This window comes from Rhamphochromis sp. 'chilingali', assembly GCF_963969265.1.
Source record: "Rhamphochromis sp. 'chilingali' genome assembly, chromosome: 2".
NCBI classification, from domain to species: Eukaryota; Metazoa; Chordata; class Actinopteri; order Cichliformes; family Cichlidae; genus Rhamphochromis; species Rhamphochromis sp. 'chilingali'.
This window is the reverse complement of record NC_137930.1, coordinates 19,713,817-19,730,339: the sequence shown is the minus strand read 5'-3', so window position 1 is coordinate 19,730,339 and position 16,523 is coordinate 19,713,817. Positions and strand designations below refer to the sequence as shown.

The 16,523-nt window shown below is 41.6% G+C and overlaps 2 protein-coding genes across 16 annotated transcripts in view; one reads left to right on the top strand and one right to left on the bottom strand.

Annotated features, from left to right (window-relative positions):
- Positions 1-8,442, top strand: part of arhgap24 (Rho GTPase activating protein 24) — an 86,605-nt gene extending 78,163 nt beyond the window's left edge. For all 9 annotated transcript variants that reach the window (XM_080875447.1, XM_080875448.1, XM_080875451.1 and 6 more), the window contains 5 exons: positions 1,360-1,492; positions 2,992-3,065; positions 3,139-3,260; positions 3,382-4,549; positions 6,470-8,442. In XM_080875447.1, the coding sequence (XP_080731573.1) occupies positions 1,360-1,492; positions 2,992-3,065; positions 3,139-3,260; positions 3,382-4,549; positions 6,470-6,734 (1,762 nt within the window). In that variant the 3' untranslated portion in view covers positions 6,735-8,442. The remainder of the gene's footprint in view (positions 1-1,359; positions 1,493-2,991; positions 3,066-3,138; positions 3,261-3,381; positions 4,550-6,469) is intronic.
- Positions 8,443-13,279: 4,837 nt separating this feature from the next.
- The window catches only part of mapk10 (mitogen-activated protein kinase 10), a 35,722-nt gene continuing 32,478 nt past the window's right edge, over positions 13,280-16,523 (bottom strand). For 4 of the 7 annotated variants that reach the window (XM_080875120.1, XM_080875121.1, XM_080875118.1 and 1 more), the window contains 2 exons: positions 16,415-16,492; positions 13,280-13,999 (listed from right to left, as the gene is read on the bottom strand). In XM_080875120.1, coding sequence (XP_080731246.1) covers positions 13,857-13,999; positions 16,415-16,492 — 221 coding nt within the window. In that variant the 3' untranslated portion in view covers positions 13,280-13,856. Of the gene's footprint in view, positions 14,005-16,384; positions 16,493-16,523 lie in introns of all 7 variants that reach the window. The other 3 variants (XM_080875123.1, XM_080875124.1, XM_080875122.1) reach the window with 3 other exon arrangements.

Genomic DNA, 16,523 nt, shown 5'->3' with positions numbered 1-16,523 from the left:
AAAAAGTGTTCGTCTGCCAGAAAGCGATTGCCGTCCGCGGGAGTGCACAGTTGCTTAAAGCTGTAGCGACCAGATTACTTACAGCTACTTCCGTGCAACTGATATAAACTGGACACAGCTTCAACCATCTGTTTTTTGAAAAATAGTAACGGACCACATTTTCTTGTTAGTAACGGTAACGGCGTTGTAACGATAGAAATAGTAATTAGTTAGATTACTCGTTACTGAAAAAAGTAACGCCGTAAGTAACGCCGTTAGTCCCATCACTGGTTTGCTCTGGTCTTTTTCAAAAGCACTTGAAGCCCGTCCATCCATTTTCTTAACTACTTATCCACTTGATAAGCCTTGTAAGGCAGCCAAGCTCTCATTTATATCCGTTATCTCCACAGGTAATATTTTAGACCAATAAAGATCAGTAAACTGTGAGAATCACCCTCTTCACGGTAAATTCAGCTCAGTGATGTCCAGGATTAATGGACTGGGAGAAAAAAACCCTTATTTCGTGCTTTTCTTTCCTTTGGCAGGGACGTGGTAGCCAGCCACACAAACTTTCCGAGGCATCTCTTTGTTCAGTATTTTGCCAACAGTAAAAAGGAACAATCATACTTCCCAATTATACACCTGCTGTTATATTATGCTGTGTGTAGGTGGCTGTAGGAGACTAAGCACTGATTGTTTAATGCAGCAGCCTTCATCTAGAGCATACTTGAGTAATGAAACATACTGAGCCAAGCTATGGATCGCTTTTTTCACAGCATTGTGCCACTCCAACCAATAACATAAATAAAACCTGGATGAAACTGTCAGGATCGACTCTATAAATCAACATCTCACCACTTCCCGAAATTCAAATTCACACTGACGAGTGCGTCCATCACGTCCTCTGCACAGTAACACATTTCTGCCCTCCTGTTTGTGCTTTGCTGTGGTAGAAACTACAGCCTCCCGTGTACCTGCCTGTGTCTGATTTTGATGTCCCTCATCTTGCGAATTCCCTCATTAGTGACCTCCTGCCTTGCGACCTCCTGCCTGCCTCGCCAGCTGCTCCAGAGGCTGCAGTGGCCTCTTGGCAGACGTTTAGGCTGGTGCTGGCGTATTAAATAAATCAGAAAGTGCCGATTGGAAACAGAGAAAATAAAAACTGGAAAATGATGGTACCACCTGCATTAGCAGTCAGTAGTTGGTCAGTAATGTCAGTTGTATGCATACACTACAGCTACACTATTACAGCTTGACATTTTTCTCCAACAGTGTGAAACCTAAAGTTGGAGTTGGCCTCATGGTGATTGCTGTTTGTCTCCATGCGGTTCAGGATAAATGATGGCCCTAACTTTTTACCGGTGTCTTGTCTCTCAACAGTAACACAGATGTGCACACAGTAGCTTCTCTGCTGAAACTGTATCTCAGAGAGCTGCCCGAGCCCGTCATCCCCTTCCAGAAGTACGATGAGTTCCTGTCCTGCGCCAAGCTCCTGGGCAAAGATGATGAAATGGTAAGAAACATGCGATGATTGCTTTCTTTGTAACCACATCTACTGGCAAATTAGCTTTCGCACACATACGGATTTTTTTTTTTTTTAAAGTTTCAACCTTTATAACAATAAACGTTGGTACTGAAAAGCCCTCACAGAAGTCTTATTCTTTGGCTTTTAATCTGCTCTTTTGCCGCCCAGTCATCCACGCTCAGCCCTGTGTTTCACACACAATGACTTTGTTGAGTCCGTTTTGACTTTTAACATCTAAATAGGATTTCGCTCACACCATGAGGCACGGTCGGCAGCATGGCTGGGTAACCCCAGCCATGCCTTTTGCTCCCTCAGTGTCTTTCCCCTCTTCAGCATTCCTGAACCTGTGTGTGTGTGTGTGTGCGTGTGTGTGTGTGTGCGTGTGCGTGTGTGTGCGTGTGCGTGTGTGTGCGCGTGTGTGTGTGTGTGTGTGTGCGCGTGTGTGTGTGTGTGTGCGCGTGTGTGTGCGCTACAGATGGGTATGAGAAGACATATGGTAAAGTGTGGATGAGTTTCCTCACTTTTTAACCCTCCTGGGACTTTTTGAAGTTGAAAGGAGATGGATGGAAAAGAGTTCATTATTATTTTTTTTTTTTTTTATGTGAAAAGGCCTCAGAGCGTTTCCACATATCCTTTATTCTCAGTAACCTAACTGAGACTACTTCTGATTCAGTGGCACATCCATATAGATAGTTTATAAATGGGTATAATGATAAATCCTCTTATATCTGGTTTGCTTTTTCTAGTCACAGTTTTGTATCGAGAGCAAAAAGGATTTTCATTAAATATAAAGCTGGAATACTTGGGTTTTTCTAAGGGTGATACAAAATGTGTCAAGAAAATATTCCCTATGCCATTAAACTACCAGCAGCAACATGAACAGCTGATACAAGGCAGCATGGATCCATGCTTTCATCCTGCCAAATTCAGACCTTTTCATGTGAGAGTTGCTGCAGAAAACAAGATTCAGCAAACTAGGCAAGATTTTTCCAATATCTTATTGTCTAATTTTGGCGAGTTCATGCAAATTGTAGCCCCAGTTTCCTTTTCTCAGTTAAGGAGGGGCACACAGTGACTTCTGCTGCTGTTGCCCATCTGCTTCAGCGTTCACTGTACTGTGCATTCAGAGATGCTCGTCTGCATTCCTCGTTTGTAAAAAGTTGTCATTTGAGTTACCGTTGCTTTCCCGTCAGCTCAAAACAGTCTTGACAGTATCTAAACACCTGAATGCTTCGAGTTTCTTCCCACAGAATTGATTGTTCAGATGTTTGTTAAATAAGTGTACCTAATGAAGTGACCAGTGAGCATATATTTACATAAACCCCCCTCTTTTCCACTGATTCATTTCCCACTGGATCCTGGGTGTGATTGTTTCATTATACACACTGTGATCAATCACGGGCTTTACAGACAATCTGTTGCAAAAGTTTCTATGAATGATTATTTTGCTGAGTTACTGTTACTTTAAAACTGTTTATTATCTGCAGGGTATGAAGGAATTGAGAAGGCTCGTGGAAAGTCTACCTCCAGTGAACTACAACCTCCTAAAATACATCTGCAGGTACTGATAATTAACTTTGGATACAGTTTTACATTGTTGAACCATGAGAAGCTGATATTTTCCATTTCCCTAGGTTTCTTGATGAAGTCCAGTCATATTCAGGGGTGAATAAAATGAGTGTCCAAAACTTGGCCACAGTCTTTGGGCCAAATATCTTGAGGCCAAAAATTGAGGATCCAGTAGCAATTATGGAAGGTGAGTGTTGAAGAATGTCAGGTATACGTGTCTTACTTTCTTAATATTTAGTTTTAAATCTTAAATAAGATGAATGTTGGTTTTAAAAGAAAGATGATGATGATGTTCGGTTTCTTTTTAGGTACTGTTCTGGTCCAGCAGCTCATGGCTGTTTTGATTGGTCACCACGACGTGCTTTTCCCCCGAGATGAAGACAGCCCTACTGCCCTCGAGCTCGTCAACAACAATATTGAACAGCCACGGCGACAAACCACTACATCTACCTCAGCCATCACTACAGTGTCTCAGAATGCTGAGAACAACAACACACATGTTGTGCGGCAGTGTGTTTGGGAAGCCAACGAGTCTCCTTCACACCGTCAGCACGCAGACAACAGTGGCTCCCCACGATCGGTAAGTCCCCGCAATGGAGTCATGGGACGCTTCGACGTCACCCGCAGTCCACCGCTGACCGTTAAAAAGAATCCAGCTTTTAGTAAAGGCAGTGGCATTGTTACCAATGGGTCCTTCAGCTCCTCACCCTCTTCAGATCCCACTGTGGAAAAGAGCCAGAGTGGAGGTGGCAGCTTACCGGTGCGTCGCAGTGGCACACTCAAAGGCTCGGGGACAAAAATGGGCACCAGCGGCGTCACGAGTGGAAACAGCGCTACAGGGAATGGGACTGGAGTTGTACGCATGGGCGTTCATGGGACTGACGCTGTCACAGGGAGTCCGAACAGCCGCAACAGCCTCTGGCAGCCGAATGGCTGTGTAATGTTACGGGAGAACAGCAAAGCTCGTGACTGCCACGGCGGAGATCAGACAACCAATCAGAATCGTCTGTCCACATACGATAACGTGCAGCTAAACCATCACAACCTGCAGCAGCAGAACCAGATCGCCAACACGTGTCTGAATACCAGCTGCGAGGACAAGCAGAGTGTGGACAGTGCCACCTGGTCCACTTCTTCCTGTGAAATCTCCCTCCCTGACAACTCCACTTCCTGTCGCTCCTCCACAACCACCTGCCCAGAGCAGGACTTCTATGGAGGGCACTACGAAGACTTGGATGGACCAGCACAAGACTGCGTGCATCCCCAGTCTGGCGAAGGAGGAGAGGGCAGAAATGGCGACAGAGAAGGAAGTGGAGAGGTTGGGAGGAGCAGTCGGGGCACGAGCAGCAGTGATAACAGCGACGGTTTTCCTGTTGGTAACGGACCCGGCAACCACAGCGCTCTGCACAGTCTAGTGGCCAGTCTTAAGCAGGAAATGCACAAGCAGAAGGCCGAGTATGAGGCCAGGATAAAAAGGTACGGCTCCATGTGTGAAGGGCTTGAATCAATACAAGCGCTTAATCTTTACTTTGGCCTTTTTTGCAAACTATCCATCTTTTTTCTCAGGTGATCAGGCATGTAAACCAGTGAGGTTTTCTTGTGTACCTTACTGTCATCTTCAAAGGTTTAGACCAGTAGAGATCAGTCACATCAAAAGAGAAAAAAGGAAATTTCAAATCTTAAAATGAGGTTAGGTGCAGGCTACCTCTCTTAATCTAGCACTTAAAAAAAACCAAGTCCCTATTTTGAATTTTTCCTTCCTGTGGATATGAAAAGCTGACACACGTTAGTCAGATGCTACAGCTCTTCAAAGCCTTACTTTGTTCTGTATTATGCCAGCAGTGAACAGGAAAAAAATGTGTCCCAACTATAAACCTGCTGTAAAATGTTGTTTTGCATGGGTGGCTCTAAGAGACCACTGTTTTCTTTTAGTGCAGCAGGCTTCATGCGTTAGTCAGGTTGACAGAAACATACCGGTACATGAGTGATAAAACACAACATCCTCCACCCAGCTCTGTGTCTTCTTTCCTTTTTTACTACGTCCACCATTCCCTCCATTTCACAAGAAGCCAGTGAATAAACTTTTCTAGAGCATCAGGATCCACTCTATAAATCAACATCTCACCACTTCATTAAAACGCAGAGTTCAAGTTCACTGGCAGTGACTGCACCCTCCTCTGTGTCTGTCCACATCTTTTCTTTTTTTATGCCCCTCACCTGATTCCATCATTATCTCATTAGCCCTTGTAACCTCCTGCCAGCTTCACCAGCTGCCCTTTGTTGGCTCATTACTATCCAAAGGTCACCGTGGCCTTTTGGCAGATCATCTAAGTTGATGGCTGCAGATGAAATAAAACTGAAACCACCAATCAAAATCTTATTAATGGGCATTCCCATTAATGAGCAGGAGTGTACACAAGTCTGAACAGCTGCCTTAGTCTTTGGCAACCACATGGCTTTGTCGTATAATGGGAAAGCAACAAAACGGGCAAACTCTCCAGTGAGGATCAAATAGCCAATCAGAAGCTGTCTTTTTCACTCTGTTCCTTTAGCTACAAGCTTGTAAAGTTGTCAAGCATGAGGCTCGGGTTCCAGTGGGGGACAAGTGACTCCAATTCAGCCCACTGCATGGCTTTGGAAAATGTCAAAGTGGGCATAAATTGTGTTTTGTTAAGTTTTACAGCTTTTGCTACATTCATCCTGTACCAAAGTAATAAAAGAAAAAAGTAGTAAGTAGTTTTATACAATTATTTCTTTCTACTTACGAGTCAAGCTGACAGATGTTTTTCATTTGCTGCTGCAAATGCAAAACAAAACTGAGACATATGGTTGAAACTACACCTCTTTTTTATGTAACAATGTAGCAGGCATTAAATGTGTAGTTGTTTATACTGACAAAAAGAAGTTTCACTGGTGGCACTTCACATAGGCGAAAGTTTGATATCTCCAATCTAACCTGAACACTGAACAGGACGAAAAGGTACCTAGAAGTCACTCAAAATAGCCCTTTCCTGAATAATCCGTAACTTATTTAAGCTTTCAGACTGTTTGAACATCAAGTTTGAGAAAAATGCCCCCATACAGCCGTCAAGGAAGAGGAAATTTGCCAAAGAATTATTTTGGGGTTTTTTTCTTTGAGCTATAGTTCATCTTAAAGTTGGCTATATTAACATGGAAAACTATGGAGCTGTATCAGTTTGCCATTTGCCTTTTTTATTTTATTTTTGGGCCTCTAAGACTTCCACAGCCCCAGAGATTGTGGTTGCATGTAATTCATTAGGTCATTAAGAAAATTAAAAAGATCTGCAGCTGCCCTTGTGCTCTGAGATGAGCAAATCCTCTGTTCACTACGGCACTGCTAATCTTTTCCTAATCCCGTGTATGCCTCATTTGCAGTTTGGAGCAGCGTAATTTGGAGCTGGAGACTGAAATGGTGAACCTACACGAGGAGCTGGACCAGGAGAGGAAGAAGTACACCATGGCGGAGATCAAGCTGCGCAACGCTGAGCGCGCCAAGGATGACGCCGAGCGGCGAAACCAGATGCTACAGAAAGAGATGGAACAGTTTTTCTCCACATTTAGTGACCTCACCGCAACTGGCAACGCCGCAGCCACCGATCCCCGCCGACCAGAGCGAAACAACACCATCTGGATACAGTGAAGGAAGGCTGAAAAAAGATGGCAGCCAAGACAGGAACTGGGTTATTATAATGACGTGAACTTTAGAGAGACTCTAAACAAGATTTGGCTGCTGATCGAAGGAGGGAAAACACACTGCAAAGGGTAACGGCACGTTTTAATTTAAGAAATAGGAGATATAGGGCTGATGTAAGCCGCCTTTATAAATGTAAACATCACCTGGAGTGATGCCAGAGTGACATTATCTGTATATAGCCTTATTTAAACAGACGCTCATGGACACACTCCAGTCTCCCAGAAGTGGTTGGGGTTTGTTCAGTTGTCTGGCTGGGAAATGGAGCAAAGGGACAGTACACAACAGCCTATGAGGACATATGGTACTACCATTTTATGTTAGCTCCGAGATAGAAGGGAAGACAAAATGTTAAAAAAAATTTTAAAAAAAAAGAACAATACCAACACCAACCTTGGACCTGAAAATGCAGAAAAGACCACACCGAACTCCTCCTTTTTATTCATTTTTACCATCTAACCAAAACACACCTTAGTGTTCAATATATTTCTGCATCTGCTCATGTCAAAGATGTCATATGTTGTAAAGAGAAGTAAAACTGACACTTCATTGTTTTTGTGATATTTAAGCAAAGCTATAAACGTGTGCTATTTTCTATCAGTTTTTTTTTCTTTTTCTTTTGCACTTAAATGTTTGTTTAGTCTCTGCAAGTTGGTACTGGATGTTCTGTCGGTCTATGTGTCGATGCGTGTGCCTGTGCTTCTGTGCTGTTATATTTACCCATGACCAAAAGAAAAAGAGCCTGTACTGTAAATATTGTATAGATAAATGCAGACGTGACTAGATTAGATAGTTTGCATTGTGGTTTACTGATATTCAGATGGATATGGCATGAATTGAGTTGATACTGAAGAATGATTTGTAGTTTGTTAGAGTACAGTTCAAGGTGTTGCACAGTGGGTTATTGGCATAAATCTTTTAAGTCTTGAATTCAGAATTTCAGATAAGAAACTGTATGGCATGCCGCTTTTAAAGATACAATTTACTGATTTTTCGAGGCCAGCACACGTTTGTGGGTCATAACTGTGAAATAGTTGGGATTTTAAAGCCTCTAATTTGATGACATTATCAGCCTGGCAGCAAAATTCAGTAATAAGTGGTATGTGCATGATGGTTGCATGAGTCTACGAGGGTCGGCATACACTAACTGAATGTTTGTAAAGTGACTGTATATGGATGAAGTGTATTTATGTAGCCCGAAACCAAATGTCTGCACATGATGTGGATTTGCGAATGATTACAAAACGGGACACCTCTGATAGATCAGACCAGGAATGGACCTGCGTCAGAGAGGAGTTGGTGCGTACACGTGTGCGTGGACCTGGTGCTCGGCTTCTTTTTAAACCTGCTGCTGGTCATTGCAGGACATCTGGAATGTGCATATGGAGTCAAAAAGAAGAAGAAAAAAGTGCCTGAACAAGTGAAGGAGGGAGAGGGGAGCCTGCGCTTCTCATTTCACAGCCTTCACCGGGAAATAATGGGCTTAAGCCAAGCTGACAGTGTCACCTCGTTCTGTGAATTCCACACAAAAGGGCGGATTATGGATGGAGGGCCAGACGGAGTGGACGGGGATAGTGGAATGTTTTCATGACAATACTTGATACACAAAGGAACTTTAAAAATGACTTAATATGAATAAAGATGGATTTTAATGCAAGTCTCTGTTGTCATTTTTCCTTTTCAAATGTCCAACTAATGTTTGAAGACGAGGCAGAACATCTGATTGGCCTCACGTTAACACAATTAGTGGGCGGACAGTCAGGGCTGTTTTTATTTGTTGTTATTTTTGTTTAGAGGGAAAAACATTTTTGAGTCATTTAACTTGGAGAAAAGTGGAAAATATTCACTTTTAAAAAACTAGAATTGTAAAGATTTATAAGACTTATTACTAAAATAAAAAAACCACATCCTCGAGGCCTCCTGTGCTGCTAATTTCAAGTGTCTGATCTCTTCTGCTGCTAACAAAGTACATGAGAAATCAGTATTAGTATTAGCTGATGCAAAAAATTAAATTGCCAAAAGTAGTCATGCCCAGCGATGCTGCCTACTGTCTTACCACAAAAGGCACGGCTAGGTTAGAAATTATATCTGCACTCACTACACACCTTTTACTTTTTTTGATTTCAGAACTGCTTTAATTCTTTGTGGCATCGAATAATTTCTAGAAACATTTCTGAGATTTTGGTCCATGTTGACATGATAACATCACACAGTTGTTGCATATTTGTTGGCTCCTCGTTCTGATTGAGATCTGGCCATTTGTACAGTGCACTCTTTTTCAAGAAACACGCACTTTGGTCCAAGGAATGGACAGGGTCAGCAACAATAGTCAGGTGGTGTTTAAACAACGCTCAGGTCCTTTACACCACCAGCAGCAGCCTGAACCGTCAACACAAGGCAGGATGCATCTATGCTTTCATGCTGCTTATCCTAAATTGTGACCCTATAATCTGCATATCGCAGCAAAAAGCAAGATTCATTAGAGGAGGCAACATTTTCCAGTGTCCCCTTGTTCAATTTTGGCCTCTGTTTCCCGTTTAAGGTTTAAAGGTGTGTCAACAGGTGTAGCTCATCTGCTTCAAGGTTTAATATGTTGTGCATTCAGAGATGTTCTTCTGCATCCCTTAGTTGTAATGAATGTTTTTCTTTAGTTGCGCTTGCCTGCATGTTAAGGAGTCTGACTATATTCCTCTGACCTCTGGTATCAAAAAGGCATTTTTGCTCAGGGAACTGCCACTCGCTCGATATTTTCTCTTTTTTGCACCATTCTCTGTAAACTCTAAAAATGGTTTTGCAACGTGGTTTGGCACCAACAACAAAGCCACATTTTCAATCACTTTAAATGAACCTTCACCCCCATTCTGATGCATAGTTTAAATTTAAGGTAGTAATGTAAAACATATCTACATGCCTAAATGCACTGACATCCTGCCCCACTGACTGGCTGATCAGTGATTTGCGTTATTAAACAGGTAGACCTAATAAAGTGGCCATCGAGTGCGTTTCATTTCATTGGTATACTCTGAGAAAGGTCAGTGCACTTGTTCTCATGCTGCACTCTCATGCTACATTATTTTTCTCTGTCAGAGAACTAGTTAATGGCTCTGCTTTAAGATTGTGTATCCACCTGAAAGTGCCTGAAAGCACATTAGATTCTGTGTAGGAGTCACAGTGACAGATTGGATAAATGGTTCCTATCGACAGCAAGGCCTGAAACAAATCTGCAGTGCATTTAAATTAGTCTCCAGGTAAAAAGAAAAGGTCCACGAACGCCCAAGGTCAAAGGTTTTGTTTATTTTCAACCACATACATAATACATAATATTTTTTACATACACAGTTCCTTTAAAATGTGTTTACAGTAACAGCTTTCAGTAAGTTTTTTCTTTTTCTTTTGCATTTGTTTTTGACTTTACTTGAAACGCTATAGCCTGAAGCTTCGAGATCAGCCTGAAACAATACCATTTCTTTTTTTTTTTTTGTTTGTTTCTTTTTGAATTTTTTTTGTTTTAAACCTGACAATGTCAAAGGAATGATTCATTAAAACAGCACGGAGTAAAAGAAACAAGAGAGAAGGAATCAGAAAAGAACTGAATAACAACATCACCTGACTCAGATGAGCTATACAGGGTTTCGTCATTGTAGAGTTCCACATTTAAGACTCTAAACATTTTAGCATCCGACCCCTTGCAGTAGCTTGCCTCCCTGTCTGAGTGCAATAAAGTGTTTATTGCATTGTTGAACTGTTATTATTTACAATAGAAGTTAAAAGAAAAAGGTGAAAATTGCCAAGCTGGAGATCCAAAGATTGTTTTTTTTAAGTTGGCACAGCTGTGTGACAACGTGTGACATGTAATCATTTTTCATAGTGTATGAATCCATAAGAGGTCATTTTATGACCCCCTCCCAAAAATTAGAAGCTGGAATGACAGTGGTTTTCTAATTCAATTCAAAGTGACAGAACATGAATACACACATGAACTACTACTAAACACACAACTGTGCTTACTCGCCATTGACATTCTTCAAAATAATTGCACAAAAGTCATGATCTCGTATTAAAATTCTAAAAAAAAAATGAAGACATGTGTTGCAAAATCATTTCTCCAGACGTCACATCACACCTTTCAACTCAGACTCGCAGCTTGTGTTGAATGCTGGTTGATTTAATCTCTCTCTCTCACACACACACACACTGATGAGCAGAGCATCAATGATGTGCGTGATTGTTAAACCGTTCATTTTTACATTCACTGCTGACAATCCAGCTCAATCTCCTTCTTTATTTACCCGAACTAAAGCTCCTTTTATCACAACAGAATTGTCTGGAGGGATGTCTTATAAAAAGATCAAACAGTTCACATTCAGAAAAACTGGGGGGGAAAAAACACATTAGCAATGTTAGTGTTTGTTCTCCGTGACCAGAACGTATAAAGATACAGAAAGAAGAGTGTGTTCGGATGGTTAGAAATGCCCTGTAGAAAAAACTGCAACAGTACCTTGTGTGTTTGTGGTGTAGAGGTCGACTCTGCGCCCCTTTTGTGAGAAATTCATCAAAACATTTTTTATAAACACAAAAGATTTCATCAAAGTTGCACCCTGTTTTAAAAGATTGCCCTGGCCAGACCCTGAACAAAAAGCCAAGCTAGCCATAGCTTATTCTGGAGACGCCAACCTCAGTTACCCTCTGAGCTCTGCGAAGGTTAGTCTGTTAGTCTGTGTGTGGTTCACTATACACAAGCCACAGGGAGTAAGAGTGTTAACAAAGTAGCTTTTTGAAGTTATCTCCATAACGTGGAGGACTGTGAGCGATTGTACACAAAACAACTCCAAAAAAGAGTCATTGTACAGCAGCAGCTGAACTGAAAGTTACAGACTTGTACTGTCACTGAAATAAATATGTGGCAACGATGTCTCCACATCTCCTTAAAGTCATGGCAGCGACTGAATCTATTTCATACATGCGGAGGCTCCAATAAGTCAGTGTGAGCATTCGTGTTCTTCATCTGACCTAATTGCTGTCATTTACCGGATCATCGCAAAACACCTTTTGAAACAAAATATGCCTAAAGTAGGGAATTATGTATGTTTTGTCCATATAAATCCAGCTCCAAGGTCTTACTACGCCAAATTACCCTAACTTGCCCATGCAGGTTCACAGTGGGTGAAATAAACTCTGCCATAGTGGAGCTCAGTTTATTTCAGTCTGCCAAAAACTGTTTTATATTCTTGTTTCATTTAAGAACACTGAGTTTGCACAGATAAATGTGAGATGTGACTTGAGATTAGAGCAGTACAGCTGCCAAGCCTTTGCAAAGTGCAAATGCATTTTGCATGTGAATATTTGAGCGTTGCACCCCAGCTAGAGAAGATATAGCTAATTTGTAGGAGAAATTTAAAAAAACAAAACAAAGAGGTCAAATTAAAATGTAAAAAGAAAAATTTGTGGGATGTTTTTTTTTTTTAATGGAAACACCGAGGAAAACAGTTAAGCTTTGGGGCTCAGACAGTTTTAAGGCAGAACCAGAAAAAACAGAGGGAAACAAAAATATATCATTTCTGCACCTGCAATGCTTCATTCCAAAAGGCACTTGCCATGTTCAGATTCCATCTATCAAAAATATATAAATCAATAAATTAAAGAATCTTTCGCCTATGAAATCGTTTAATGGGTGCTTTCTCGTGTCGCGACATTTTTGTGTGGTGTGCGGTGATATAAAGCAGATGAGAAGACGAGCCATAGCTACAAGGTTAACACTCATCACCTGTCTTAAAAACTCAGCACTGTATCACTTCTGCTATGTTTTAAAGAGTCAAACAAAAAGGGGAAAAGGTTCTTTGTGGTTATTCCACAGTGAAACCGATCCAACTCCTGTGCCTGTGAGGGGTTAATGATAAACAATGACATGCAGGGCTGTGGTTAAAGGACCGATCATACACTGCCAGGGGAAATAAAAAGGGACATTACACACAAATTAGACTTCTTGAAGGCTGTCTCGTGAAGTCTGAGCACAATCAGAATAACTTATTTCTGTGTGTACTGGCCCTTTACGTCCTAAACAGCCCCCACTTTTATCAGTGTCTTATTGGCTTGCCTGTGGTCCACCAACACACACACACTCACACGTCCTACTGTGCCCAGTTAGTTTACATTGTATATAAACAAAAGTCTCTATATAGACTCGTTAGCATACAGTGAGATTAGCATTGTTTAAATCTAATCATGCAGGACTACAGCAATAGGCAGGGGCAACTGAGGTGGAAAGCGGTGATGTGGCAAGGTGTGCTAGTCGGAAAAATAGAAGGAAAAAAATCCCAGTTTACTGGCCGTCAGTCCCACTCTGTGTGCCCTTCAGCTGTACAGAATTACAATATTTACAAATTACCACGGTAGGGGGGAGGGGGGGGGTCACTCCTGGTAACAGCAGGAACGTGTCCCTGCAGAGTTACCACATGAAAACACATCAGGAAGCCTTTTTTTTTTGGGGGGGGGGGGGGGGGGGGGTCAGGTGGCGGTGTCTCACACAATGTTAAAATACAGCAGTGTAATTAAATAAGAGCTGAATAGGGGAGAGGGGCTGGGGGAGGAAAGAGAGGAAAGTCCCCATTTAACAGTAGTGATGAGCAAAAATGGCAGCCCACCTTGCCACAATGATCGGAGCATAAATGCTTTTCTTTTGGTTGCTTTTTTTTTGTCTGTAAGGAATTGGGAGACCAGCTGCCAGCCAATATGCACTTTACAGGAGATGCAAGTCTAAGCGCTTGGTCATTTTGATCTGATGCCATATACAAGAATATGAGGGGTAATATAAGCAAAGCAACTAGAGGATCATTAACATATATCTGAGCTCATTTACTTGAATACCGCTGCTGTTTTTCAGTGACAATGCACAGGCTTTAGATTTCATAAATTCAGATTCCTATATCTCATATTTTTGTTCTTAATATATTAATTTTGATCTTTACTCTTTTTTTTTTTGTCTTTTTCTTTTGCCTTTGTATTTTCCGGCGGTCGTTTTTGTTGGGTTCTTCACCTTCGGAAGAACATGGGGTTGCGTAGGCAGGCGGCTAGTCACCTGCAACACCCCAAGGGTCCTGCAGAGGTCTCCAGGCTGCTGTCAGTGTCTGAGGCCAGGGTCTGGTCGGTGGACATGGAGGAGATGTCGTTGATTGAGGAGGAGGGAGGGAGGCTCTCGCTGCTGTTCACGGCTGCACCTGTGCTAAGGGAATCAACAGCAGCGGGGGGTTACAACGTAAAAGAGTCCTGGCCAAGACGCGAGCAGAGAAACAGTCGCAGGAGATATACAAGTGCACACACAGGTTAGAGTGAGATAAATGCTGATTCATGATTAGCTGTTCCATGAGATAGAGATGTCAACAACATTTACAACATCTGTGGGGCATCACAATCACAGTGCATCTGTAATGAGACAAAGATAATTAAGCTTTGGGTCCGGGAGGCTCCACGGGAAATATCATTAAAGGCTTTCAGTGTTTCAGCAGTTCATAAGCGTGGCTTGTTGTTGTCATTTATATGCCAACAAGCTGCTATTTAATGATTTCCTTTTAATTATATACCTTAAAATGATTTATGTCTTCATACAGGTCTGTGTGTCTGTGTGTGTAACAAATGGCAACCTCTGGAGCTGAAAATAAAGCCAACACAAAAGTGCCAATTCCTTTAACCTGGCTCCCAAAGTGAGTTAGTCCCCATAGATGCCCAATGTTATAAAGCATATTTACAGCCCATTACAAAAGAGATTTTTCCCTCTATGGATAGATTCTAGGGGTATGAGGTGGGGTATCCATCCATAACTAGAGTATTCATCTGGACACAGTAATGCTGAAACTTCAAGACCCATGGTCCAAAACCTGGTGGGTGAAGAGATGGTGGCCAGGTCCTTGTTTTATATAGCTGGTTACAGGGTAGACTAATAATCTAATATTAATAATCTTATAATCACCTTGTTTTAAAGTCAGAGGTATGCATATTAGGGAACTTGGGGTACTTCCCCAAAAGCAATCTGCTGCTTTTGAACATTAATGATCTAATAAATAATATACATAATGATATTATGCATAAAAAAATTACATTGTTTCCAACATCCTCAGAAGCCTAATTGGAACTGTGTGTGTGACTACATGCTCTGTCTATTAGCACGCAGTGACCAATTTATACCTCTGTGAAGTTGGTTCCTGCTTTGTCAGCCTTTAAAAAAAGACTTTAAAGCAGATGCAGGAAACAGACCAAATGCAGTAATTTGTGCAGAGGACTTGCACGCTGTGAGTCTGCTGTTTTTGTCTGTTTCCTGTTGGGAGTAACTGTTTAAATAAAGCAAGATTAATAGCGCGCATCGGTTTTATAGGGTAACTAATCAGAAGTGACAGTTAAAGCTTCATGTGTGAGAGGAGCACAGCATAAAGTACTGTACCGTGCAATAATCCACACTAGTTACACGGCGATATATAAGATGGGAGTTTAAGTCATTACCTCATATTATTAACCTTTACAGAAACTGTGGCAAAAGCAGTAATATGTGATTAAAGTCTGAATCACATCACAGTGTCACGCCCACACGCATATCTTCCACACTCACTAAACTGTTGCTCATTTCTTCATATTCTTGGAGATAATGAGATAATGCACGGTGTCGTGCAAATAAATACTGCAGCACTGGGCTGAAAAATCTTCTGTTAACATCATTAAAAATATCATAATCTAAACACACAAAGTGGGTCTGACTGTGTGTTATTGCAGGTCTTCTCTTCATGCTGCAATGAGACACTGTCGTCTGCAGCTCCTGCACTGCGTCAGATGCTATACAGCGGCCCATCTGCTTAATTACAAGTAGATAGAAAGAAGAAGAAAGATGAAGCTCGTGGATTTTCTAGAGACGGGCCGAGAGAGACAGAGCAAAAACGAGCACCATGTTATTTAACTATATTTGGCACTAAGGATATTTGTTGCCCGGCTTATGGTGAGAGATGATTTATAAGTTTTCTAAGAGGGAAAATCCCACTCGCTTTTGTACAATAAACTGAAAGAGGACACCCAGAAAGGTGTTCTCTGATCTGAGCCGTCTGTTTCCGTTTAATTTCTTCTCCTTGTGTTTTCAGTCTTCTTACTGTTTTCATGCAGTGTGGTTGTGGTTTCAAACAAGCAGTGCAGCTTTCTTTCTTTTTTTTCAGATGGATCTCGGCAAATGCTGACTGGGCTGGTTAGTATGCTCAAAGTAACTCTATACTGCCATCCTGTGGCACATCATAAGAATAGCAGTTTTTGTCCTCTGAGGGCATTTATAGCCAAGTCTAAGACTGACATTTCCTGAGACAGACCCCTCAAAACCCAAAGCTTAAGACACAGCAATGTAATACATATAAACATACAATCATAAAGGCATTTGAATTAACCTGTACTACGAAGCAATTTTAGCAATCACAGAATAGCAATCTTTACAAATCATCAGGCACAAAGTGACATCACTGAACTGAACAACATTTAACTTGAGATGTAAGGGACAGAGACATGTGGTCAACAGCACAATGGGTTTTTCTAATTACAAGGGATAACTCCAGTAAGGTTATATTAAATTCACTTACAGAGCGGTTAGGCTTATGCACTGAGAGTACCTGAAGGTGAAGGTTGTCCCTTCACAACGCCATTCTTCGTTCTCTCCTCAAAGTTCATCACCTCTTTGTAGATAAGTTCTGCAAGGGGTGCGAAAAAAGGTAGTAGAAC